This window comes from Taudactylus pleione, unplaced genomic scaffold (genome assembly GCF_031769625.1).
Source record: "Taudactylus pleione unplaced genomic scaffold, aTauple2 ptg000275l, whole genome shotgun sequence".
NCBI classification, from domain to species: Eukaryota; Metazoa; Chordata; class Amphibia; order Anura; family Myobatrachidae; genus Taudactylus; species Taudactylus pleione.
Genome location: NW_028284677.1, coordinates 4,634,931 through 4,661,641, shown reverse-complemented (window position 1 = coordinate 4,661,641; position 26,711 = coordinate 4,634,931). Strand labels below are relative to the sequence as shown.

The 26,711-nt window shown below is 42.0% G+C and overlaps 1 protein-coding gene across 5 annotated transcripts in view; it reads left to right on the top strand.

The window, feature by feature from the left end:
• The first annotated feature begins 11,117 nt into the window (after positions 1–11,117).
• LOC148513638 (FERM domain-containing protein 6-like) overlaps positions 11,118–26,711 on the top strand; it is a 160,967-nt gene continuing 145,373 nt past the window's right edge. For all 5 annotated transcript variants that reach the window (XM_088481615.1, XM_088481614.1, XM_088481618.1 and 2 more), the window contains exons 1-2: positions 11,118–11,458; positions 22,393–22,567. In XM_088481615.1, coding sequence (XP_088337741.1) covers positions 22,469–22,567 — 99 coding nt within the window. In that variant the 5' untranslated portion in view covers positions 11,118–11,458; positions 22,393–22,468. The remainder of the gene's footprint in view (positions 11,459–22,392; positions 22,568–26,711) is intronic.

Below are 26,711 nucleotides of genomic sequence, written 5' to 3'. Positions count from 1 at the left end.
CCGGGAAGTCAGAGGAAGCCGGCGGGACGGCCGATCCCCGGCTGAACTCTGACAAAGAGTGTCCATGGGAAGGGTGTAGAGGGTTTGAGAGTGTGATCCATTTGTTTTGGAATTGTTCATATGCACAGCGTGTGTGGAAGGATTGGGTGGTTTGATAAGAGTTGTCTGGGATTCAGGTGATGTCATGGAAGGTGGCTATGTTTGGGCTGGGTGCGTGTGGTAGTGTGAATGAAAGGTTGCAGTGGCTAATTATGGTATGTGTTTTGGAAGTTTTGTAGGATGTTAGGAATATTTGTGTTTAGAAGAGATGATATTGATGCAAGGGAATGTATTCATATGATACTGGGGAAACTTAAGCATGCTGGTGGGGGGGAGGATGCAAAGGGGTTGTGGAAACAGGAAATGGAAAGAAATTGTTCGTTTAGGTTAGCTGGGGTGGGACGAGTGCTAGTGGTTTAGGGATGGTTATTTTTTTATAGTACATTTATAATTTGTTTAAGGGGTGGTGTTAATTTAGCGATAGTACTTATTGGTGTTTTTTTGTTATTGATAAGTTTTGTGGAAAGGATCTATGTCTTGTTTTTGTTTTTTTTCTGATAAGTTAAAATGATGTACAGTTATTGGAATTAGTGGATGGAACCTAATGATGAGTTGTAAGATACTTCAAACAGTGGTTGTTTCCCTTTTCGGATATGAACGATAACTATTTAAAAATCGTTCAGTCGTTCATATCTGAAGGAAAATCGTTCATATCTGACATGCCTGAACGATGGACGATCAACAATGTACGTTCCCATTTGTCAGATAACGATATCTGACATCTGATGGGTTTGCAGTCAGACTTGGACGATTCCATTCATTTTAATGCAGTCAAAAATCGTTCAATCGTTCAAATCATTCAAAACTTTGGTAAAATCGTTCAAATCATTCAATCGTTCATCTGACAAATCTGACAAGTCTGACAAATCTGACCGTGTGTACGCTCCATTAGAGTATTGATTTTATTCTCACTAATAATAATTTTTATTTAATGGTTTATTACTATATGCAAATAAATGGAACTGCTATGAGCACAAAATTCGCTCCCAGTTACGCCAATTTGTTTATGGCGTACTGGGAGGAGGAACACATCGAAAGACAGAAAAATAAAGGCTTAAAGAATTGATATAGATATATTCATGATGTGAGTTTTATTTGGGAAGACACAAGAAAATTTGGAGACATTATATGGATCTTAATACTAATGATTTTCATGTCATTTATCTTTTCAATCAAGTCAAAATTAAATAAATTTTTTGGACCTTACAATTTATGTAGGGAATAATAAACTAGAAACGAAAAGCTGCAGTAAACAGACTGATGCCAATAACTATATTTCAAATACCATCGAACATCATAGGAACTGGCTTATAAGTGTTCCTAAAAGCCAGTTCTTAAGACTTAGACGGAACTGTAGTAAGGATGATATATGTGCCGAACAAATTTCTAAGATGCAGGAGAGTTTTTATGATAAAGGTTATGATATAGAAGTTTTAGAAAAATTTAGACATGAGGTTCTAGAAAAAGACAGAAATTTGTTGATTCATAAGAAAAAAAGAAAACGTTAAAGATGATGAGATTCAGTATGCCTTCGTCACCAAATACACAGGACATCATAAGTAGATAGAATCCATATTTCGTAAACACTGGCATTTATTATTGAAAGATCATACCCTTAAAAAAACCATCCCAAAACAACCTTGTTTCATCTACAGAAGGGCACCTAATCTAAAAAAGATATTAACTAAAAGTGCCTTGATATCAGAATCTACACATCCGGTGAGGAATAAAGGTTTTTACAGATGTGGGAGTTGCGCTGCATGTAAAGAAGTCAAAACAGGAAAGACTAAATACATTGACTTTGAAAGAAATTGTCAAAAATTTGATCTACAACAATTTATGACCTGTCATACCACAAATGTGGTTTACTATATAGAATGTAATTGCCATTTGGTTTACATTGGAAGGACAAGTCGAGCTTTGAAAATGAAAATGGGAGAACACCAATATAAGGAAACGTGTGACTACACACTCCCTTTCAAACCATTTTAAAGAGGAGCACAACTGTTCCACAAAAGATATCAAGTGTTTTATGGCTATAGAAAATGTAAAGAATACGTGGAAAAACAGATTTAGAAACACGTTTAGCCAAGAGAGAGAGAAACTGGATTTTTAAATTGAAAACTTTAGCCCCAAGAGGCTTGAATCTACACTTCGAACTCAAATGGTTCCTTCGAAAATCCCGGCTATGATTTTATTTAATTTTAATATTGATTGTTTTTAGGTCATTTTAAATTCATTATTCTATGGTATATTTTAGTTGATATGTAATTTATCGCTTTTTTAGGTGTCTCTTATGACCATATATTTTTATTATCGTTATATTTAAGATGCTGTGAAGAAACTATTTAAAGAAAACTACAGATCGATTTATGCCTACATGATGCCCACAAGCTAATGTCTAAATATTGCCCTTTATTAAGATGGCCGCTAGACCTGAGCTCCCTCGATCGATATAAGGAAGTTGAGTGACGCAGAAAGAAGTCAGATGATGCGGATCAGATTAAGCTTTTTCAGAGGATGTACCACCGAAGCATCTGCTTTAAAGGAGGACAGGAAGAACCAGTGACGCATTTCCGGTGATCGCAGAGCCAGATGTCCCTGCGTGTCAGGGTGCGGCTCATAGGAGGGAAGGATAAGTCCCCTCTGATACTGGTCCTCAGTGAGAGGCTCCTGTTGATGGATGTGTGCAAAAGGATTTGCCTCCGTTATGTTTGGGAAGTAAGTCCGACCGGAAGTAGTGATGACTGACTTCCGGTACGGAAAAAAAGATTGTAAAATTCCTTTTGAATCACATATTTAATTAAATACCATGACAATTAAAGAGAGCTTAGAATTTACTACAGGTATAGAATTAGGAAAAGCTTATTTAGATATTCTCCTTTTCTTTTTGATACCATTAACCTTTGACCTGGATATAGTTCTCAGACAGGGTATAAAAAACCATGTCTAAAGGAATACAGTCACACTACCTTGAAGAAGAGAGATTGAACCTCTTGAAACGCGTTGGTGACAGTGGGACTGCTCTAAAGGATCTTGAAAGATTCCAGACTTTGTTACATCAGACAGAAGGTGTCCATATGGGGTTTCCGGAGACCTCCAACTTGTACCAACTATGGGCCCTTTTTATGAGGAAAATCTGGTAATTCCCGATCCTGTGATCTGACATAGCATCAGATTTTATATGCATTTAGCATTATTTGCACATTGATGTTTTAATATAGAATTTTATATTGTTAAAGAAATAAATGTATTAACCTTATTGCACTATGGTTTTATGTTTTTCATAACTTATACGTCTTGAATGAAAATAGAACTTCTAAAGAGAAAAAACTAAGGGAAGTATTACACATCTCTACATAGAGTTCATGACACTAGCGCTGAGTGGTTATTATTTCACACTTCTTTGTCTATTTGTTATTGTTGGATATAACTATTTATAACCTATCTGCTGCTAAACTTTAGTGTCTAGGTGCCAAAGGTTACACTATATTTTATTTACTGTATTTGGGGTACTTAAATGCTCTCAATAGCTGCTAATTAGTGTCTTTGCACAAGTGGTGACGAATAGCATTTAGCAGTTTTTTGTGCAGAAAATAAATAGTCCCAGCAAATTAGGGGTACATGAAAATGGGTGCAAGCATATTTTAAAGTTGCTAAAGTGTAGTTTTAAAAGACTTAAAAAATCCATCTGCCGCAAACACCTCCAATCTTAATAACACCTGGGGCATACTTGGTGACCCCCCTGGAGTCTATTTCGCTACCGCTGTCCCTTTGAGTTAAAGTTAGTGCATAGCTGGGGCATTCTTGAAAAAAAGAAAAAGTCTGCAATTATTAATACGTATGGCATCTTGGGAGAAAATACACAATACACCTTTTTTTTTTAGTTGACTATCTGTGGTTACATGCATATTTTATTTTAGTCACTGATTGATTCATTTGTAATCAAGAAGTCTTTAAAATTATAGGGTAGGGTTTTTTTATTATAGTTTGGTATAAAATAACCTAAAATAGCTCTCGGTCCAAGCCACTGGGGATCTGACGTCACTATATCGTGACGCTGCCCTGCGGCAAAATATCTCATGGAAAAGAGGAGGAGCAGCTCTCACCACGCGCACCATGCAGTTATCCAGGTAAGTAAAGTAAAGAGGCTTTTGTTCTGAATATAATCTCAGCTCAAACAAACAAAAAATGGCAGCTGCTCAATCAATCTAGCAGCACTAATCAGGTGCATGAAAGGGAGGGGTCATACTAAGTAGAAAAAGGAGGGGGGTTTAACCCCCTATTGTTCCTCAGCACACTGAATAGTACCTGCAACAATATATGAAAACTATATGGTCATAGAAATCAGAGATATTAGTTGCATGCATTTGCAAATACATGGGAAGCTGCTAGGCCACGTCACTGCTTCTCTGTCACTAGCAGTCCCTAACACTAAGGGGTTCACATCCGGGGCACAGTACACCCTGAAAAACGTCCAGCCCAGGACCCCCCCAAGGTATCACATGAAAAATGGAAAAAGACTGACAGTGCAGTGTAAAGTATAGGTGTGTAAGACTAATTAATGAGTGTTGGAAAAAGGGGTTAAAATATATGTGAATTATTACATGAAAAAAATACAAACATAATATGTGATGTAAGAAGCAACTATGTGTATTAAGTGGTGATGCCATGAGGGGGCCCAGCCAGACCAGCCCCGAGGCCTTACACCCGAACGCTCACCCCAAATGTAAAATATACCAATTATAAGGCCTCATGATAAAGGCACATATAAATTTTGTTAAATGTAAGGCCTCCTGATAAAGGCACATAAATGCATCCACATTGAGAGCCAGCTTACCTGAGAGTCACCCCTGGGAACTCCAACTAGCACTACTAGAACCAGCATGCCCTACTAATGCTGGCTCCTTCACGCCTCTCATACCAAACAAACAAAAAATGGCAGCTGCTCAATCAATCTAGCAGCACTAATCAGGTGCATGAAAGGGAGGGGTCATACGAAGTAGAAAAAGGAGGGGGGTTTAACCCCCTATTGTTCCTCAGCACACTGAATAGTACCTGCAACAATATATGAAAACTATATGGTCATAGAAATCAGAGATATTAGTTGCATGCATTTGCAAATACATGGGAAGCTGCTAGGCCACGTCACGGCTTCTCTGTCACTAGCAGTCCCTAACACTAAGGGGTTCACATCCGGGGCGCAGTACACCCTGAAAAACGTCCAGCCCAGGGCATCACACGAAAAATGGAAAAAGACTGACAGTGCAGTGTAAAGTATAGGTGTGTAAGACTAATTAATGAGTGTTGGAAAAAGGGGTTAAAATATGAGGCCTTATAATTTGTATATTTTACATTTGGGGTGAGCGTTCGGGTGTAAGGCCCCGGGGCTGGTCTGGCTGGGCCCCCTCATGGCATCACCACTTAATACACATAGTTGCTTCTTACATCACATATTGTGTTTGTATTTTTTCATGTAATAATTCACATATATTTTAACCCCTTTTTCCAACACTCATTAATTAGTCTTACACACCTATACTTTACACTGCACTGTCAGTCTTTTTCCATTTTTCGTGTGATGCCCTGGGGGGGTCCTGGGCTGGACGTTTTTCAGGGTGTACTGCGCCCCGGATGTGAACCCCTTAGTGTTAGGGACTGCTAGTGACAGTGAAGCCGAGACGTGGCCTAGCAGCTTCCCATGTATTTGCAAATGCATGCAACTAATATCTCTGATTTCTATGACCATATAGTTTTCATATGTTACAGGTACTATTCAGTGTGCTGAGGAACAATAATCTCAGCTCAGCCAGCCCACCCTTGACCCTATTGAATCTTATGCTGTGGTGTGCCATCTGACCACCCATATACCTGTAGGTATATGTTCAGGATGAGAAGGTCCCCAATGTCAAGTGATTACTAGCTAAGATTTAAGGAGCTTGAGTTACTTACTAGCCTAATGGATTAATTGCGTTATACATTTTTAATTACTTAAATTATGTGTATTGTTTGTGTCAATTGATATATAATGGTGTTCATGATCATCTAATTTCATTTGACCATTCCTTGGTTGTTTCCCAGGTCTGCCTTAGACCATAAGCAAATGCAGGAGGGTTTCTGGTTGCCTGGAAACCCCCCTCCCCAGATCACACCATGACCACAATAGGAATAGTAATATAATAGAATGTTACTATGCTACATGTTCTTCTCAGTACAACAAGTGAAATAATTAGCTCCATCTATTGATATTTTAACATGTCACACAGTAAAAATACACCTGTGTACCAACTAGGAGATTTGGAAAACATGTACTGTTAGGGGTGCACTGCTATAGACCATCAATAGGGTTAATTATTAAAACCATATAATACACTATCCAGTGCAAAAGGAGACCAATATGTACATGTATATCCAGGGCAGTGCTAGGTTCTTCTGCTGCTCCCCCAGACTCCCGGACTTGTTTCCCATGAACTGGAATGGAGCCCACATCTGAAATAAAACCATTTAGCTCAGACAAGATGGTCCTCCTGCCGCATCTAATTAATTCTGTGATTATTGGTCCTGTATATTATGGAATTATGACACATAGTAGACTTTGTATGATGCATATTACTGCTAGCTAAGTGCTAATTATGCCCATTCATGGACTGGCCACACTCACTCTAAAATCCAGCATTTGGAAACCCCCTTCTAGAAATCCTGCGTTTGCCACTACTTAGATCCTCTGCCTCTCCCTGTCACCCTCTGCCTGTTATTCACTGCCACCCATTGCCTCTCCTCGTGGGATGAAGGAGAGGGGCCTAAAGCATATTTTTGCACCAGGGCCCACCACTCACAAGTTCCGCCACTGCTCCCCGCTATATATCAAAATTCTAATGCAGGAGATTTCACAGAAATCTCCTGCAAAAAGGTAATTGGTGCATCAGACCAGAGTCCCCATTATTCGCAATAGTGTGACCCCTGTGTGTACCAAACTCTGAAAAGAGAGGGTCACCTTGTGCAAGCATTACATTAAAATGTTTTTATTTTTTTTTAAGCTCTATAGGTAGGTTGTGAATAATTTAAAATGTGTTCACAATCAATATACAAATATGTTATCGTCTGGATTAATGTAATTGATAGTTATTGAGAAAAGATCTGAAATCAGTTAGGACAATTTTTCCATTGTAAAGTTCATGTTTTTTAGACATTACACTCTGCCCTGGAACAGCTGAGTAGTTGAATCATTTGCTGTGGTTGACTAATTAGATAAGCTGCATACACACACAACGATTGAGTTAATGAACGATTTTAGTAAACGATTTTCTACCTTGAAAAAAATGAACTAAAATCGTTTACTAAAGTTGTTCATTTACTATGTTCATTTAAATGTAATGAACGATTTTTATGAACTACAAACGATTTTTGCATATTAACTTAATGAAAATCGTTGAGTTGACAAGTCTGACTGAACTACAAACGTGAACGCACATGAACAATAATCGTTCATCGTTTGACTAAGAAAGTGAACGATTTTTTCAAACGATTATCGTTAAATGATAATCGTTCAAAAAATCGTTGTGTGTGTATGCACCTTTACTCTTAACCGGACAAGATCAGCTGATCCAAATAGATCAACTGCACTTTTTTAATGTCTTATCGCGACTTTTCTTCCCAAGGCCGCTATCAGGGTAAACAGCAGTATATGGGGCCCAGACTGGCTAGGGAACCCACTGTGATCAGACCCCTCTACCATTTTTTTAGATTACGTGTTGCACTCAGGCCCCAGGAGGAGAAGAGGGCCTGTCACCACATATTTTATTTGGGAGGGGGGCCCTAAGGGCGCCAAGATATAAGGGGAAATTGTTACTAATTACCCAGGCATGTTGGAGGTTCCCAGTGGGGGGGCCAAAGCCAGCTGGGGGAGGACACAAATTAGCACAAAAAGTGCTGGTGCACAAATCAATATCAAATTGGTTTAAAACATAACATATTATTCTCCCATTGCAGGGACGGGCTCAGTCTCCCTGCATGTGCCGGTACATACATTCAGCCGCTATGATCGCATTCTGCAATGCGATCATGGGTGGTACTGGATGCCCTGATCGCATTGCAAAATGCGATCATTAATAAATGGGCCCCTAGTCCCATAGTATACTAAAAGCACACACTAAAATAACAATGTAAAATTGCAGGACATGCGAACCACAGTATTCAGTAGGGCAGAAGCCAGCATAAATGTTAATAAGCGCTCTATTAACCACATATGATAATGCGGTAGATGTATGATAGCGGCACTTAACGCGCCGCTATACCTCTTCCTGCTTCGCCTCTTTACCGAGGCGAAGCAGGAAGCACTACCAATGAGATGTAAGAACATCTCATCGGCCGGAGTGGGGGAGCGTTAACTCACCCCTCCGGCGCTACCCGTTAGAGACAGCAGCGTATGTCCCTGCAGTGGGGATAGGCTAGCGCCAGGCTGTAGCTGTCGTTAACGACAGCTACAGCCGGCTGAACGGTCAGACGATCTGACCGTTCGTACATAGCCCAGGCTATCGGCGCTGCTATCTTGTAGATAGCGCCCCTGTCATTATCGGCGCTGCTATCATTTACCGCCCAGACCCCCGATCATACATCGGGGAGAAGCGATATCCGCGCACATAACGTGCACTGATACCGTTTCTGGGCTTCATACATCTTCCTCAATGCCTCCTAATTAGATAAATACTGCACTACGTTAAGAAAACACAAGCTGGGGTCCCGGTAATAGCGGATCCTCCGCAACAAAAGAGACTCGCGATCATGCTTGTAATAGTCCGCAATTAATGTAAACTGTTCAGAAGCCAAGATGAACTGTGAATTAGGGATGGGAATCATTTGATGGTTCATCGCAAACATCGGTTAAATGGTTTCGATGTTCGATGTTTAACCCTGCAATGTTTTTGATTCAATGTTTCATTACCATCGCAAGATTTTACCCCCGATGTTTTCCCCTGCTTTTCCAATGTTGTTTTTTTTTTTTTTTTTTGTAACACTGTGTGGTGCTGTCACTGCTTTGGGCTGCCAGCTGGCTCTCTCCTTGTTTTATAGTCAGTTACAATTAAAACTACAACTATTAAGAATAGAGTACAAAACACTGACTGGGCTATGGCTGCTGTGTGCATGCTGCTGCTGAGGGAGGTGGCTGACAAAGTGAAAGACACTCTGGTCAGCCAATTAGCAGCAGCACTTAGGATAGCCCCACCCCTGGCTCACTGTCACTGGTGCTGCTCTCAGTGAGCCCTGGTTGGCTGCTGGGGTGTCTGGCTGCTGTAGCTATTGGTAACTGAGCTGACAGTCTCACAGTGTCACTGTCAGGCACAAACTGCATGTGCACTCTGCATGTGACAGACTCAGCAGTGCTTAAGTGTCTGTCTGGAGTGACATCATTAGTGAGGAGCTGAGAGAGCGAGAGGGAGGACTTGAAGAGACATAGGCGGTCGCAAGAAGTGACTTCGCTCTGGATGAGGGCGGCCGCTTGCTTTTTCTAGTGCGGCCTCCTGGTCACTAGCTAAGCTGTTACCACCCACAGCTTAGCGACCGACTAGGTTGATGGTCGCGATGGTCAAGACCATCGGGGCTTGCGACGAGACCCTAAGGTTGGGTCTCGGCAACCGCAAGCCCCAGGGAGCTTCCTGCTCTGATCGAGCAGGAAGCTCTCCACTGACATCACTGCTGATGTCAGTGCGGCCGCCCACAAAACGGTAGGCGTTCCTTAAGGAACGCCACCGTTTATGAAACCACCCCTCCCGCCCTGCCTACAAAACAGGCCGAGCTGTCGATCACCATCGACAGCCGGCCCTTTTGTAGTGAGCTCCGGAGCGAGTTTCTCTCTCGCTCTGGGGCTTGTGCAGTGCGGCCGCAGGACCAAAACATTGGCCCGGTTGCGAGCGCACATCGCTCGCAACCGGGTCTGAATGAGGTCCAGAGTGTGTTTGTCATGATATAGACAGAGACATAAGCTTAGGGTGGAGAAGAGACAGACAGAAAAAAAAAAAAGAGGAGACTCTGAAAGAGTAAAATCTATAAAAATGGACAAGAGAAATTCAATTGAGAAAGAAGAGAGTGAGAAGGAAATCTGTCTGTCAGTGTTACTTGTTTGTTGAGGTGGAGGACATTAAGTGACTGTACCACTATCACCAACAACAGGATCAGCCAGCTACACTGCCAGTGCCCTGCCAGCAGTAACACACAACACTGTCTGTCACTAGTAGTGAGTATTGACAATAACAATAAAATGGCACCACCCAAAAGTCATTTGTGGAAACACTTTGATAGGAAAGATAATGAGCCAAAAACAGCTATTTGCAGATACTGCAGCAAGAAAATAAAAATGTGCAAACACATCTAATTTAAAGTGCCACCTTGAAAACAAATAGCCTCTTGTGCTGCTTTTTGTATGTGTATATCTATATATATATATATATATAAATATATATATTGTTTGCCTCCATGAAGATAGCCATAGTATAACCTTATGTTAAAAGTTTTAGTCTATTAAATAGTTTTCTTAAAAAAAAAAAAAAAAACATCGGTTCCAGAGAACCAATGTTTATATCTAAATAATGTTTTGTATTCAATGTTAAAAATATCAGTACTTCCAATGTTTTCTTTCGATGTCCCATCCCTACTGCGTATGAATCGGTACCTCGCACTGCTCCGTATGCTGCGTATGAATCGGTACCTCGCACTGCTCCGTATGCTGCGTATGAATTGGCACCTCGCTCAGTATGCAGCGTATGAATCGGCACCTCGCTCAGTATGCAGCGTATGAATCGGCACCTCGGTGTCGTGGGTTCCCACACCTGTGGGTAAATGACACACTGCCCGGTGAGCTGATGGATAAAGCTGTCAGTGGAAACAGCTGTGAGCAGTGTAATATTCGGGTAACCTGTTCAGTATGTTTAATAAGCAAAACTCTGTGATTCTCCAGGTGTATAGTCAGGCAAGGTGAGTGACAAATAGGCTGACGCGTCTCCCCGTGGCTCCACCCACGGGTTTGTCAGAGGCATAGGTCGCTCTGTGCAGGGAGGGTGTAAATCTCTGTGCTTCTATTTAGTACAAGTGTGGGAACCCACGACCCAGTTCCTACAACCCACGGAGCAGCGCCGGCTTTTATTGCTCTAACATCACTGCGCTGTGCCTCCCCCCAACACTGCCGGACTACACAGCATACGGAGCAGCGCCGGCTTTTATTGCTCTAACATCACTGCGCTGTGCCTCCCCCCAACACTGCCGGACTACACAGCATACGGAGCAGTGCGAGGTTCTGCTGTTCATACACCGTTCATCTTGGCTTCTGAACAGTTTACATTCTTTGCGGACTATTACAAGCATGATCGTGAGTCTCCTTTGTTGTGGTGGATCTGCTATTCCCGGGACTCTAGCTTGTGTTTACTTAATGTAGTGCAGTATTTATCTAAGTGGGAGGCATTATTATATGTGGTTAACAGAGCTCTTATTAACATTTATGTTGGCCTGTGGTCACATATCCTGCTATTTTACAATAGTGTATTCTTTGCTTTTAGTATACTGTAGTAATTGAATTATTTCATACCATCTACAAGTATTAATTGCTATGGGTGTTAATTTATTATAATAAGTAACTTTCAACCATGTTTACTTTTTATTGTTTTGCTATTGAAATATCCTTGAGATTTATATATTTTTGTTTGGGAGGACTTGCACTACTACATACAGCTGCGGGCTGCTGTTATTATTGTATGTTTCTTTATGCATAGCACCAGAAGAGGTTGTTTTTTAGCTTAATATTTCTTATATTCAGATTATTTTTTGTGTACCTTCAACATTTACATCCAGAATCCCTGTGAATATCAAATCCAAATAGTTATCTTTATACCAAATGATACAATGATCAGTGAAAAGGGAATGTATTGTATTTATTATAATAATTTATAGGTATGTGTTTTAGTATAGTAGGCAACTTGCTCCAATGCGAATTACATTAAAATTCTGTGAGCTGACTGACTCATACTTGGGGCGGGATTCAATTAGATGCGAATATGTCTTTGGTTGTGTGTACTTTTCGCACCCTTTGTCCGAATGTGTCACTTTACGGACAAATGTACTTCCCCGCTATTTGTGCAATCCTATTACAAAAGACGTGAAGCGACATTCGGCCGATAATTCTTCATTGTGTAATGTGCGAAAAGTACAGCTGAAAAAGGGGAAATCAGCCTGTACCCCATAAAAAGTCAAACTAACACTTTATAACAGTATAGAAGTCTGTATATGGGGACATATTCAAAGGGATTGAGTTTCTTAATTTGTAACAAATGACTGGGAAAATTATAGAAAGCAATATTTTTTTGAAACAAATGCTGTAGTTAAATTAGGGGTACATTAATATGGCTGTAAGCATATTTTTGTGTAAAAAAATAAAAATAAAAAATGCCATTTTAAATATTAATTATACCTGTCTCTTGCACGTGCAATCCTGAAAACACCTGTACCACCCATAAAGTCTCCCAAAATACCTATTCCAATACTTTAAGCACATTTTTCAACTACTTTTTCACCACAAAAATGGGGGGAAGTGTGCCAAGGGGTTCTGAGCCAAGCCCTGACATTTTTAGCCAAAATAGGAGTTTTGCACAATTTTTCACCTGCTCTGAGATAGTGAAAACGTTTCTGCGACTTTTGTCTGTGGAGAATTTGCACATGCAAAAACCGCAGCTAATAGGATTACACAATGTGCGAACTTTTCACCAAAAATGCGCAAGTGTAAACTTTTTGCAAAAAAAAAAACCGCGACCTATTGCAGCTAATTGAATCCAGCTCTAAAAGTGCTGATTCAACTAAATAATACCCCTTTTACACCGGAGCTAAAACCCGGGTTTTTGAAGGATTAACCCGGGCAGCTCCCTGGTGTAAAAGGGGAGAGAGTTGGATCGCCGGGTCGAGTGACCCGGCAATCCAACCCAGGTAACTAGCAGGGTTTAACACGGGCGTAGCCCGTGAAACCCTGCTGTGAGAACAGCGCACTCGGGTCACGATGACCTGGAGTGCGCTGCTAGCCGGCCGATTGGTCCGGCTTCAGTGGCGCTTGGAGATGACGTCATCTCCAAGCGGCCACTTTCACTCCGCAAAAGCCGGGTCTATGTAGACCCGATTGCGGTGTGAGCGGCGCTGAATCGGGAATATCCCGAGTCGGCGCCAGCAAAATTCCGGGTCTGATCTGGATAGGAACTTTGTTCCAACTCCGTGTCAGACCCGGAATTCAGGTGGAAAAGGGGTATAACAGGCATATGCGAAAAAGGGTTATAATCATACACTGGTAGCTGCAGTTTAGTTGGTGCCTTAATAAATACAATATATTAACCACCACAAGGAGTGCAATAAAACAATATTGTGATACCAAAACATAAAAAAAATACACAATATATTGCACACTATAGCTAATAAATAATTTACACATATAAATAATGAAAAAAAAAAATACATTAAAAGAGACACTTCATCTAATGGTCATGTTATGTAATGAAACAATTTCTCAAACGCTGCAGCTCTGGAATGCTAGCACTCCATCTTCAATTCATCTCCCCTGCAACTGGGTTCGGGGGCTGTCTCATGATGCAGCCAAATCGCACTTAACAAACTGTTGGATGTGAAAAGACCGCAAACTCGAGCGAGGGAGACGCTAGGCGCGGGCTGAGTCATTTGGCTTTTTGCAGTTTACTCAATTATTTTCAATTTCTGATTAACTTTAACATGGTTTGTAACTTATAATGCTGTCGCTTTTTTTTTTATACGGCCTTTTATACCTTTGTAATCAGCTTCTCATTCATTTTTTTTTCTCTCCGTCTGGATGTTATACTTAAGCTACTTGCACACCTTGCCAGATGTAACCTACGCAGTGCGCACCAAATGGCTGCCTCGGATGGTACTTTCTTGGGCAGGATGAACAAACACGTGGATCTATTCATTCAGTGCATTTCATATTGCAAATGTTTGTCACCTGTATTTGTCATTCCTGATCTCCATCACTGAGGTATTTGCTATTCCCTGTTTTGTGCCATGCACACACGGCTCACTGTATGCTATGCCAGTGTGCTATACCTCCACGGAAGTGCATCCTCCATGGGCAGGATGTGCCACACGAGGATCTATTCATAAAGGGTATATCATATATTAGCTCTCTACAACTACGGAAATTCCGAAGGTGCATAGAGGATCTTCTTTATATCTGGAGCGGCACAGAAGAAGAACTTCTAGAATTCCAAATATATATGAATAACAACACGTTGAATCTAGAATTCACATCTACCCATACTAGGGAAATGGTAGTCTTCCTAGACCTTGAAATCTAAGAAACGACCAGCTTCATACACGTAACCATATAAAAGAAGTAAGTGGAAATAACATCTTACCAGTCCAAAGTAACCATCATAGAAATTCCATCAATAAAAACATTCCAAAAGGTCAATTAAAACGGATAAAAAAAAACTGTACCGAAGACACAACCTTTAAAAATCAGCCAATGGAAATGAAAACCGGTTTTGTACAAAGAGGATACAATGAAAAACAAATACAAGATGAAATTGACTGTATCTCACAGTTGGAAAGAAAATAACTAATTAAATATAAACCAAAAAATCAAGAAAATTTTGGACCCATCTAGTTTATCACACAGTTTAGTGGGAATTGCAAAATAGTGGAAAACATTCTAAATCGACACTGGAATATACTCATACTAGACAAAGAAGCTACAAAAAAATCTTACCAGCTAAACCACGTATCATTTATAAGAAAGCTAGTAATCTATAACATCAACTAACAAGAAGCTATCTCCCAATTCAAACTACCAATTGCACACTAACAAAAGGCTTCCATTTTTGCAACAACTGTGAAAATCAAATTTCCAATATTAAGAGCATACAAACATTCTCTGCCCACAAGACAGGGAAGGAATATCAAATTAAAGATTTTTCGATGTGCAATAGCGAAGGAGCTATTTATCTGCTACAGTGTTCCTGCGGTATCCAGTATGTGGGACAGACTAAAAGAAAGTAAGAGTAGCAGAGCATATCTACAATATAAAGAAAGGTCTTACAACTCAGTCTTTCGGCTCATTTTTTAAACCACCATAATAAAAATCCAGGATGTTTGAAGTTTCTAGGCATCCAAAAAATTACACCAAATTGGAGAGGAGAAGATGTAGTAAATTTATTGAAGAGAAACGAAACAATGTTTTTTTCTTTTAGAAACACTAGAACCTCACGGTCTCAATATAGATATTGAACTAAAAGCTTTTTTATAAATCTTTTTTTATTTTTATACATGACATTTTAACATTCTAATAATCATGCTTAAATTTAAAGTATCATGTATGAAATTAAAGATAAGTCATCTAATTAATTTTAATATAAAAAAAAATCCAGAGCATGTGCTTGGTGCCAAACTCCGGTCCACGATATCCGTTTTTTAAATCTATTTTCTTAATAAAGTATGCTATGTAAAGCCCCAGAGAACACTACCCACCATCCTTGAAAAAGGACCGATCAGGTCCGAAACGCGTTGGGGTGGAAGAGAAGTGACTTGCTTGCTAAGAAGACCCACCGCTAAGTCCGTGGAAACAGCTGGCGTCTGACGTCATCGCCAAGCGCCGCACTCACCCGATGCTATCCGGAACTGACCAGGCTAAGAAAGAAGGATTTCCAGGAGACCACAGCTGTATGAGGTAGGGTAAGCTAGGGAGAGTGAACTTATTCCATGGACTATTTGACATCTGCGGTTTCCATCATCGCTGCAACCACTATCCCACTTGGTCAAAAAAGACTATAAACATTACATTTATTGTATGATTATTATGCTGTAGAAAACACATTTACAAGCGCTCATCTTTTACACAATTTTAGGGTATATCATACTACCACACATGTGTCGGTTTTCCCATATATGCCTTGGCTCATTACATGGCTTATCTCCTACAGTGTAACCTTTGTAGTGCGCCCAACATGGCTGCCTCACCTGGTACACTCGTGGATGGGATGAAAAATGCATGGACCTGACGATTATGGTGGGTCCCTAGTCCTAGTGTTAGGACACTGCAACCACCCATTTTGTGTCCTCTCTTTCGGCTTAACCTATTCGACCCAGGTAATCCTACATAGTGCGCCCAAGATGGCCACCTCATCTGATACCATTCATTGGTGGAATATATAACCTGTGGAAGTAATTTCCCCAAATGTCTGCACCAACCCTGCAATATGCTTATTCTGCTCCATAGGTTTCGATTTTTTTTGTGATTATCTCTGTGTGGTTTCCTATTTTCTATAATGCCAAATCCCTGTGCAATGTACCATCTTTTCTGATGTCTGTAAAGTGACTTTGAGGCCTCTGGGAGAAAAGCGCTATATAAATAAAATTTACTATTATTAATGGAATAAATAGATGGATAAACGTGATCACAAAATACGTGCTATAACGCATGTTTACTCTCTACAGGAGGCTAGGGCCCCAGTTTTTAAAACTGATCTGGTCCTGCAGGACATGCTGTGCGCTACTGTAACCAATGGCTACGGTGTGGCGTCTCCCCAGCCAATGGCCGCCTGAGTCCTGACACCTCTTTCCAGCCCGCGTGCTCTCAAGACTCCGGACTCCGCAATGCATCCATTGGGCATCTCTTCCTTGGCTGCAGCAGCGTTGTCAGTGGGGCCGGGACCTTCTAGCAGCCTGCGCTCCTTCAGCTAGCTGAGCACTCTGCCCACGGAAGGCAGGGAGGTGGACACTGCACGGGGCAGAAGGGAACTGCAGGCGGACAACAGTGATTCGGCCAAGGGCTCCCAGCAGGAGCAAAGGAGATAACCACTGCCCTAAGTGCTATCTACTCTCACCCCCTCCCTGCCCCCTGTACTGCCCCAGCTGCTATCTTGACCCCCGCCCTGCCCCAAGTACTGTCCAAGCTACTATCTATCCCCAGTACCATCTGCCCCTAACCTCTCTTACCCCCTGTACTGCCCCAGCTGCTACAGTTACCCCTCCCTGCCTCCAGCACTGTCTGCCCTTACTTCCCTCTTGCCCCAGCTCTATCCCAACTTTTCCCTGCCTTTGTCCCCAGCTATACCCCAACTGCTGCCTTTAACCCCCTCTAGCACCTGCCCTCACCCCCTATAATATGTGATGGGACCCTGAAACAGTGGATTAGGACCCCAATTTTTTTAAAGGGGGGCTTTCCTGGGACCCACAATTTTTTTTCATCTGAATACAGATGTGTCCACAGTAGGGGTGAGTGGGTTCGGATTTCTGAAATCCAAGGCCGATCCGAGTCGGGCTCGACTTTTCCCACCTGACTCTGATCTGAAATCGAGGCAAAACGTCATCATCCCGCCTTCCGGGTCTCGCGGGTTTTGGATTCTATATAAGGTACCCGCATCGCCGCCATTTTCTCACTCGGCTGTGGACAGTGAAGAGGGAGGGTGGGAGTTAGGGCTGGCTGTGTAGTGCTGTGCTGTGCTGCTGTTGTCCATAGGGGCTGTGTCCACTCCAAAGTCCTGTGTAGTGTCCCAGTCCTAAAGGGGTGCTGTAGTGTTGTCCAGGGGGTGCTCTGTCCATCAGGGGTGCTCCCCCCAAGTGCAAAAAAATAAATATTTTTTCTGTGTTTGTGAATTGTGTGCGCAGTAGCCGCACGTGCATCAACAAAGTAGCGCCAAGCGTGCGCCTGTGTCATAAGTAAAGGGCCGGCTGGCTTGACCGTTAAAGGGTGCTGTAACCCCCAAAGTACACTCCAAACAAAATAAAAAAATATTTTCTGTGTTTGTGAATTGTGTGCACTGTGGCTGCACGTGCATCAACAAAGGAGCAGCGCCAAGCGTACGCCTGTGTCCCATAAGTAAAGGGCCGGCTGGCTCATTTCTTAAAGGGTGGTGTAACCCACAAAGTGCACTAGTCTCCAACAAAAATAAAAAAATATTTTCTGTGTTTGTGTGCGCCTTAGCCACACGTATATATCAATGTGGACAAGTGGAACAGGGTAGACTAAGGACTATATGACTGTGACTGCGCACTGGGTAAATGTATCACCTTACGCAGCAACAGCAGCAGCGTCACCAGTAGCAGCATCTCGGAAACGCCAGCTCGTTCCAAGGCAGGCTACGCTGTGTATCACCGGTTTCAGTAGCAGGCACACCGCCGACAACCTCTTGGAGAAACTGAGGGAAATCATCGCCCAGTGGCTTACCCCACTTAGACTCTCCTGGGGATTTGTGATATCTGACAACGCCACCAATATTGTGCGGGCATTACATCTGGGCAAATTCCAGCACGTCCCATGTTTTGCTCACACAATAAACTTGGTGGTGCAGAATTTTCTGAAAAGTGACAGGGGCGTGCAGGAGACGCTTTGGGTGGCCCGAAAAATTTCTGGCCACTTTCGCCATTCAGCGACTGCGTGCCGAAGACTGGAGCGCCAGCAAACACTCTTGAACCTGCCCCGCCATCACCTGAAGCAAGAGGTTGTGACGCGGTGGAACTCAACCCTCTATATGCTTCGAGGATGGAGGAGCAGCAAAAGGCCATACAAGCCTATACATCCACCTATGACATAGGCAAAGGAGGGGGTATGCACCTGACTCAAGCGCAGTGGAGAATGATTTCCGTGTTGTGCAAGGTTCTCCAGCCCTTCGAACTTGCCACACGTGAAGTCAGTTCAGACACTGCCAGCTTGAGTCAGGTCATTCCCCTCATCAGGCTTTTGCAGAAGCAGCTGGAGAAAGTGAAGGAGGAGCTAAGACGGAGCGATTCCGCTCAGCATGTGGGACTTGTGGATGAAACCCTTCATTCGCTTTGCCAGGATTCCAGGGTGGTCAATCTGTTGAAATCAGACCACTACATTTTGGCCACCGTGCTCGATCCTAGGTTTAAAGCCTATGTGGTGTCTCTCTTTCCGGCCGACACAAGCCTGCAGAGGTGCAAAGATCTGCTGGTGAAAACACTGTCAGCTGAAGCGGAACGTGACACGTCAACAGCTCCTTCTTCATTTTCTCCCGCAACTGGGGCTGCCAGGAAAGAACTTAGCTATACTAAGCAACCCGCTGGCGGTGATGCAGGGCAGGCAGGACCAAGTTTGGACATCTGGTCCGGACTGAAGGATCTGGCAACAATTTCTGACATGTCTACTGTCACTGCATATGATACTGTCACCATTGACAGAATGGTTGAGGATTACATCGGTGACAGCACCCAAGTAGGCATGTCAGACAGTCCATACCTGTACTGGCAGGAAAAAGAGGCAATCTGGAGGCCCCTGTACAAACTGGCTCTATTTTACCTGAGTTGCCCCCCCTCCAGTGTGTACTCCGAAAGAGTGTTTAGTGCAGCCGGGAACCTTGTCAGCGAAAGGCGTAGGAGGTTGCTTCCACAGAATGTGGAGAAGATGATGTTCATCAAAATGAATTATCAGCTCTTCCAGGGAGACCAGCCTCCAGAACGTACAGAGGGACCTGTGGTGGTGGATTCCAGTGGGGACGAGTTAATACTCTGTGAGGATGAGGATGTACACACTGAAGAGGGTGAGGAATCGGTGGATGAGGAGGATGAGGATGACATCTTGCCTCCGTAGAGCCAGTTTGTGCAGGGACAGATTAATTGCCAGCTTGTTTTGTGGGGGCCCAAACGAACCAATCATTTCAGCCACAGTTGTGTGGCAGACCCTGGCGCTGAAATGATTGGTTTGTTAAAGTGTGCATGTCCTGTTTATACAACATAAGGGTGGGTGGGAGGGCCCAAGGACAATTCCATCTTGCACCTCTTTTTTTTCTTTGCATTATGTACAGTTTGGGGCCTAGTTTTTCAAACTGCCATCCTGTCTGCCACTGCAGTATCACGCCTAGATGGGTCACGTGTTTGTGCCGCCCACTCGTGTCGCTTAGCATAGTCATCCAGCTACCTCGGTGCAACCTTTTGGACATAAAAACACTATTGTGAGGTGTTCAGAATAGACTGGAAATGAGTGGAAATTAAGGTTATTGAGGTTAATAATAGCATAGGAGCAGAAAAACCTACAAATTCTGTGATTTTAGCTGTTTTTATGCTTTTTTTTCAAAAAAATACAGATCCAAAACACAAAACCCAGAACCCAAAACACGGAAGGGTGGTTTTGGCAAAACCAATCCAGATCCAAAACTCGAAGAAAGATCCAGATCCAAAACCAAAACACAAAACACGAAAAGTGGCCGGTGCACATCCCTAATACAAACTATACATATTGCGCTGATTTCCACACCCTTTCTTTTGTTATATTTCACTCAGATGATCTCTGATTTGTGAACAGCAGCAGTAATATTGTGTGTATTTTCTGTCTCCAATATATTGTATCATATGAGACCGTGGTTCATCAGTATATTTTATACTGCAAAACACTGAATTGGAGCTGAAAGCACAGTCTCTTTTGCATATTTTAGTGTCACAGCCGATGACACTGTAACGTACAATTTCACATGCAGCTATAACCACAGTCGCACACAATGTAGGCATGCCGCATTTTATTTTAATCGGCAAAAGCTGCTTGTGCATCCTATTCACAACACTTTGTGAATAAGACCTATTTTAAGGGACAAAGTTGCACAAAAAGATGCTGTGCGCTGCTGAGTCGGACAGTGCTCACACGTTGTGTAATGTAATTTGCAGGACGCATGTGAACACATCTGTGTGTGTCACTTCAAACCTCGTATCCCGGATGTACAGTAGTAATTAAAGGAGGTAGCCACTAATTGCCCACAGGTGATCTCTCAGAAGAATTCGTGTAGAAACCATGGGTTTAGAGGAAGAATTCCATGACACTGAGATGTCCACAAAGTGTGTATTCATGCTACAAAATGTTTGTATAATCACAATGGAGTTAACATCATGGACATCTTCCCACTCCCGTCAACCAGATAAATAGATGGATAGATGAATGGGTCACTCTCGTGTAAGGTGACCTGTACTGACAGCAGATTTCACTACAAGGACCTCAACTCCATTACATTTAATTTTCCATCCAGAGCATTTCCACTCTACACAAGGTGGACCCATCCAACCAGGAGCGTTTCATGAGAGGAGGGGGCCTGTGTGCAGTCTCTGTGACGGGCCCCCTCTTCTCGGCCCGGGGGCCGGCAGCGCACTAAACACTAGAGTGTGCCCAGAGTCTATAGCGCAGGTCACCGAGAAAATGGCCGCAGCAGCCATTTTCTCTGTACTGTGCATGTGCAAAACAACGAGAAAATGGCTGCGGTGGCTATTTTCCATGCGTTTTTACAGCGATGCCGCTGACCGACTCCGGAGAGGTAAGTATAATATGGGAGCGTGGTGTGCGGTTCGGGCCCCCCTGGACCCAGGGGCCGTGTGCACCGCACACCCTGCACTCATTATAAATACGCCCCTGCATCTAACGTGACTTGTGACCCATCGCTTAAGAGGATCCCACAAACTTCTCATATGAAACTGCTAATGATTCACCTATAGGTGTATTTATTTGTGACTGTTTAAAGGGTTCTATACATGTACAATTGGAAAATTTCTTAATTCCTGAAACTAAATCTGAATCTCTACAGTTGATCATTGCAATAAATAATCTGCTGTCAGCAATTCTACTTTTCAAAGTTATACCAGCCACTGTATTTAATATGTTTATGGTTATGGTCATGTGTATTATTTATAGTTTTTTGTTAGCTTTAAACTAAATCTGTGTTTTTATGTATTCTATCCGCATGTTGAATATATTAATCGGTTATATTAACCTATTGTGCACTGTATACTTACATTATATTGGTGACATTGGTTTTTACAGATTCCTGTGGGCAAACTACCATGAGTAGCGTCTTATTGGTTATATACAATTTCTTTATACAACCTTCTGTTATGGTCAGACGTTATCTTATCTTATAGCAATGAAGCATCAAGTATGTTTATATTGCATTTTAGTTCTTGTTGGTAATACATGAGGCATGGACATCATAATCTCCTCATTGCTGTTCCCTTCTCCCTCTCTCCACTTTTCTGCAAAATATATATTTATATTTAAGATACTATGTCTACAATTATGGTCTTAACCCAGTTGGCCCCAATCAACGGAGCATGATAAATTAAGGTATGGCTGCCCAAATTGAATAATGAAAGCATTATCTATGTAATGTAGGAAATATGCATGTGACGTATTATTTGTTCAGGAACAAAACCAAACACTTGCAATCATTTTTTATATTTCATTATAGCTTATAACTAGATTATAAGTGGTTGGTGCCTTGTTTATTTACATTTTTATTTTCTTTCTTTAAGAGAGTTGCACTGCAGCACTAACGGAGGGACCCAGAAAGGAACATTGCCAGTAGAAAAGCAGAGCTGTCAACCCGTGATGGGCAAACCATTATTTCAGACTATTATGTCACAGCAAGACTTCTATAATGTTTGTGTTTGGTTGCCAAACAGAGAACAACTAGATATCACTATTGGGGTAAGTGGAGAAATAGAACATTAATGTTGTATGCACTCAGGGTCCGATATTTCAGCACTTTAGCAAAGTGACTTGGTAGTTTTGGAAGTATGTGGCTTGAGAAGAGAGGTCAGACAATCTTATTAAAGGGCGGTTTGAAATTTTAGGCATTTCCATTCCTACTGGCCCCGCATTCTGGTTACTTAATCAACCTTCAATCCCAGTGGCCCAGTTCAGGGAATCTTTGCTTCGCCATCTCTGTAACACAGCACGCGCTGTTATACTTGTACTTTGGAGATCTACTATTCCCCCCTACATGTAAAGATTGGTTCCAATGGCTTGAGTATTTTATGTCCATGTAGGATATTTTGTACTCCTCTTCGGATAAGTCGTCTGATATTTTGCCAGTACTTGGTTCCTTTGGTTGGAATATAAGTCCTCGGATGATTACAAGAATTATGTCTTCCACCTCATCTATCACATCAATTATGACTTTCAGAAAGTAACTTGCTTTTTTTATTTGCGATGGTCCCTTCCCTACTCTTCCCTTCATTTACCCCTTCATTTTTTTCTTGCCTCTTCTTCTGGGTTTCTTTTTTTCTTTCTTTCATAATCAAAATGGTGGTGAAGCTAGCTTTTGACGAGGGGGAGCAGAGATAGGTAAAAGGTGCATCAGACCAGGTATTTCAAAATTGAAGTATCAACATCTAAATACATTATTTGCATCCAAATTATATGAATAATTTTCACCCCCCTCACACACACACACACACACTACAAAAACAGTATAAAGCAACACAACCAGAACTCACTAATCGCCATGCAATAAACTGAGCATCCCAATGACCATCATACAGTACACAGCATTGCAGTGACTGACATTCAATAGAGTGTTTTTGTGAATGCCATACAATAGTCATTAACACCCTCATTACCTTACTCCATGTAATAGAAAAAAACTTTAACCATAATTGACCCAAATAAATGAATTAATCCCTCCATCTAAATTAATTCTATCATTAACCCCCTTCCCCCTTTATAATAAACCACAATTATAACTTTTCTCCTATACTTAACATCAGGGGCGTTTCTAGAGAGGAGGGGGCTCGTGTGCAGTCTCCGACACGGGCCCCCTCATCTCCGCCCGGCAGCGCACCGGGCTGTGGGCAGCCAGCGCTGGAGTTATAGACTCTGGGCACTAGTGTGCGCCCAGAGTCTATAATGAATGCACAGGTCACTGGGAAAATGGCCGCTGCGGCCATTTTTCCTGTACTGCGCATGCGACGGGAAAATGGCTTCCCCGGCCATTATCCAGTCGTTTTACAGCGCCAGACCCCCACGCCGATGTGGGTCTCCGGAGAGGTAAGTAATATTATGGGTGCAGGGTGTGCGGTGCGGGGCCCGTGTTCTCCGCACACCCTGCACCCATTATAGATACACCCCTCCTTAAACTATATCCTATACTCATTACTCCATTGCTCACCGTCCCCAGTGCAACATACAAATCTGTCTTCATACACACAGATACACCTAGGCACTTTGCCATGTGAACGCGCTGCGTCGAGCAGGGTTTTGTCTTTTTCACCCGGAAATGCTCTTGTCACAATTGTATGCAACAAAATCGCTTCACGAGACTGCACCAGTGATTAATTTGATATGCAAAACTTGTATATCAGTGTTCGACTGAGCATACAGATAGAGGGGCCTATTCATCATTCCTCTAAACTCTCTGGAGTTAATTAGGTTTAGAACTCACATGGAGTTCTACCTAATTACCGGAGGAATTCATCATTCCTCCTCCCCATAACTATCTATTTCGAAAAGCTGTAATTTTTGCGATGACAGCTTTTCGGGAAATAGTTATCTCTAACTACACTAACTTACCGCAGCTGGAATCCGTTCTGCGCATGCGCTGTTACATTCGTAAAGCCAGCGTATGCGAAGAACTGCCTACAGCTGCAGTAAGTTTGTGTCTCTTCCCCCCCCCCCCCCCCCCCCGTCCCCGCACTTACCTGCACACTGCAGCGCCTCCAGCTCAGGTGGCTGTGCTGTCACGTGTTCTCCCAGCTGCCCACAGTACAGTTTAGAAAAAAAAAACACGTGTCTGCACATCCCCAGGAGCCAGAAGATGGACCAGAGTGCCGGAGGCAGACGCCGGGGGACCTCAAAAGCTGGAAGCAGGTAAGTGTCACCTGCTATTACAGTAAAGTTACCTTGCCAAGATAGTCAGCAGACCAGGCTGTGGTGCCGTGTGTGTGGGATTGTTGATGCTAATGTAGTCTGCAGGCAGGACGCACGTTTTGCCGGGGTGGCTTGGTCACCTGATTAGGTGACCAAGCCACCCCGGCGAATCGTGCGAGGTAACTTTACCGTCACTTCCATGCACTCTCATCTGAGTTCCCAGCGTGCGACTCCCCCCTGCAATGCCTTAAGGTAACAGGGGAGAGACGCTGCTTCTCCTCAGACAGCAGAAGTGCCTTTCTGTTGTTTCTTCTGTTTGTTACGCTATTTGCACTCTCTCATCCCCTGTTAGAATTGGACATGGGAAAGCAGAAGTGATTTAGCGGTTTACTAACCACAGATCTTACTTTCTTGGGCAGCATTCCCATAAGATCTTTTCCATGTGACACTCATTTATCTCATATCTAATTGCTGTTCTTTAATTGTATTGTACCTATTAGACAGAACTTGATCTTGTTACATGGTGTAATTAATATTCACCTTACTGCTGCCTGAGATCCTGAGCAATTCAACTGCATTGTATTAAACCGGTTTTGCCTTAGAAGTGATAGTTACAGCAGACCTATAGATTAGAACTGCTGGTACCTGTATATTGACTCTATATTTTCGATTATTCTTATAGTTATACTCATCTGTGTGTTTTCTCTCTGACCCACTGTGATTTTCAAACAAGTGGAGTTAGGAAGAGGGGTTAATTCAGTCTTAGATATTCGCCCATTTTTTTTCACCTTGCCTATAATTAACAGCAGAATTACTTTTATAGATCTAACAGGAGAATATATATGTTGTTAAATACTCCTTTATGCAAGATAAAGGTGAGGAGAAACATTGTTTTATGTATATATAAACTGAGTGTTTTCCTTAGTCCTGATTGCAACATCTGTGCTTTTTGCCAATGTTTATACATCATTCTTACTGGCAGCAGATTTACACTGATGTATTTGGTACATATAGGGTTTAAATACTCTTCTTCCCTGCTGCTATTCAATCAATGACTTGTGATACAAGGTTAATCACTCTCATATATTATATATACTAATATTTGTTTTCTTACTGTATGCTGATTGCAGCATTTCTGTTTACGTTTGTTCACTATATGTATTTGTTTTACATGTGAGTTATCTTCTTGAAGAGAATTTATCCTAGTGTATATAAACTGAGTGCTTTCCTTAGTCTTGATTGTAACATCTGTGCTCTTTATCCATGTTTATGCATCATTCTTACTGGCAGCGGATTTACACTGTTTGATGTACTTGGTACATATAGGTTTTAAATACTCTTGTTCCCTGCTGCCATTCAATCAATATATATACCAACAATTGTTTTCTTACTGTATGCTGATTGCAACATTTATGTTTACGTTTGTTCACTATATGTATTTGTTTTACATGTGAGTTACCTAACTGAAGAGAATTTATTTTACCAAGTTCACTATTAAAAGTTAAGTTTTAATTTCATATAATCCTGTTCATTAATTTTCATTACATTTCCTTTCTAATGGAGCATACACACGGTCAGATTTGTCAGACTTGTCAGATTTGTCAGATGAACGACTGAACGATTGAACGATTTGAACGATTTCACCAAAGTTTTGAACGATTGAACGATTTTTGACTGCATTAAAATGAATGGAATCGTCCAAGTCTGACTGCAAACCCATCAGATGTCAGATATCGTTATCTGACAAACGGGAACGCGCATCGTTGATCGTCCATCGTTCAGGCATGTCAGATATGAACGATTTTCCGTCAGATATGAACGACTGAACGATTTTTAAATCGTTATCGTTCATATCTGAAGGAAAAATCTGATCGTGTGTATGCACCATTAGAGTGCCCCAACAAAGGCTTATTTGTCTTTCTAGTTTTTGCTCTTTGCATAACTTTATTATATGTTCAAAATATACTTGTAATGACTTATGCAG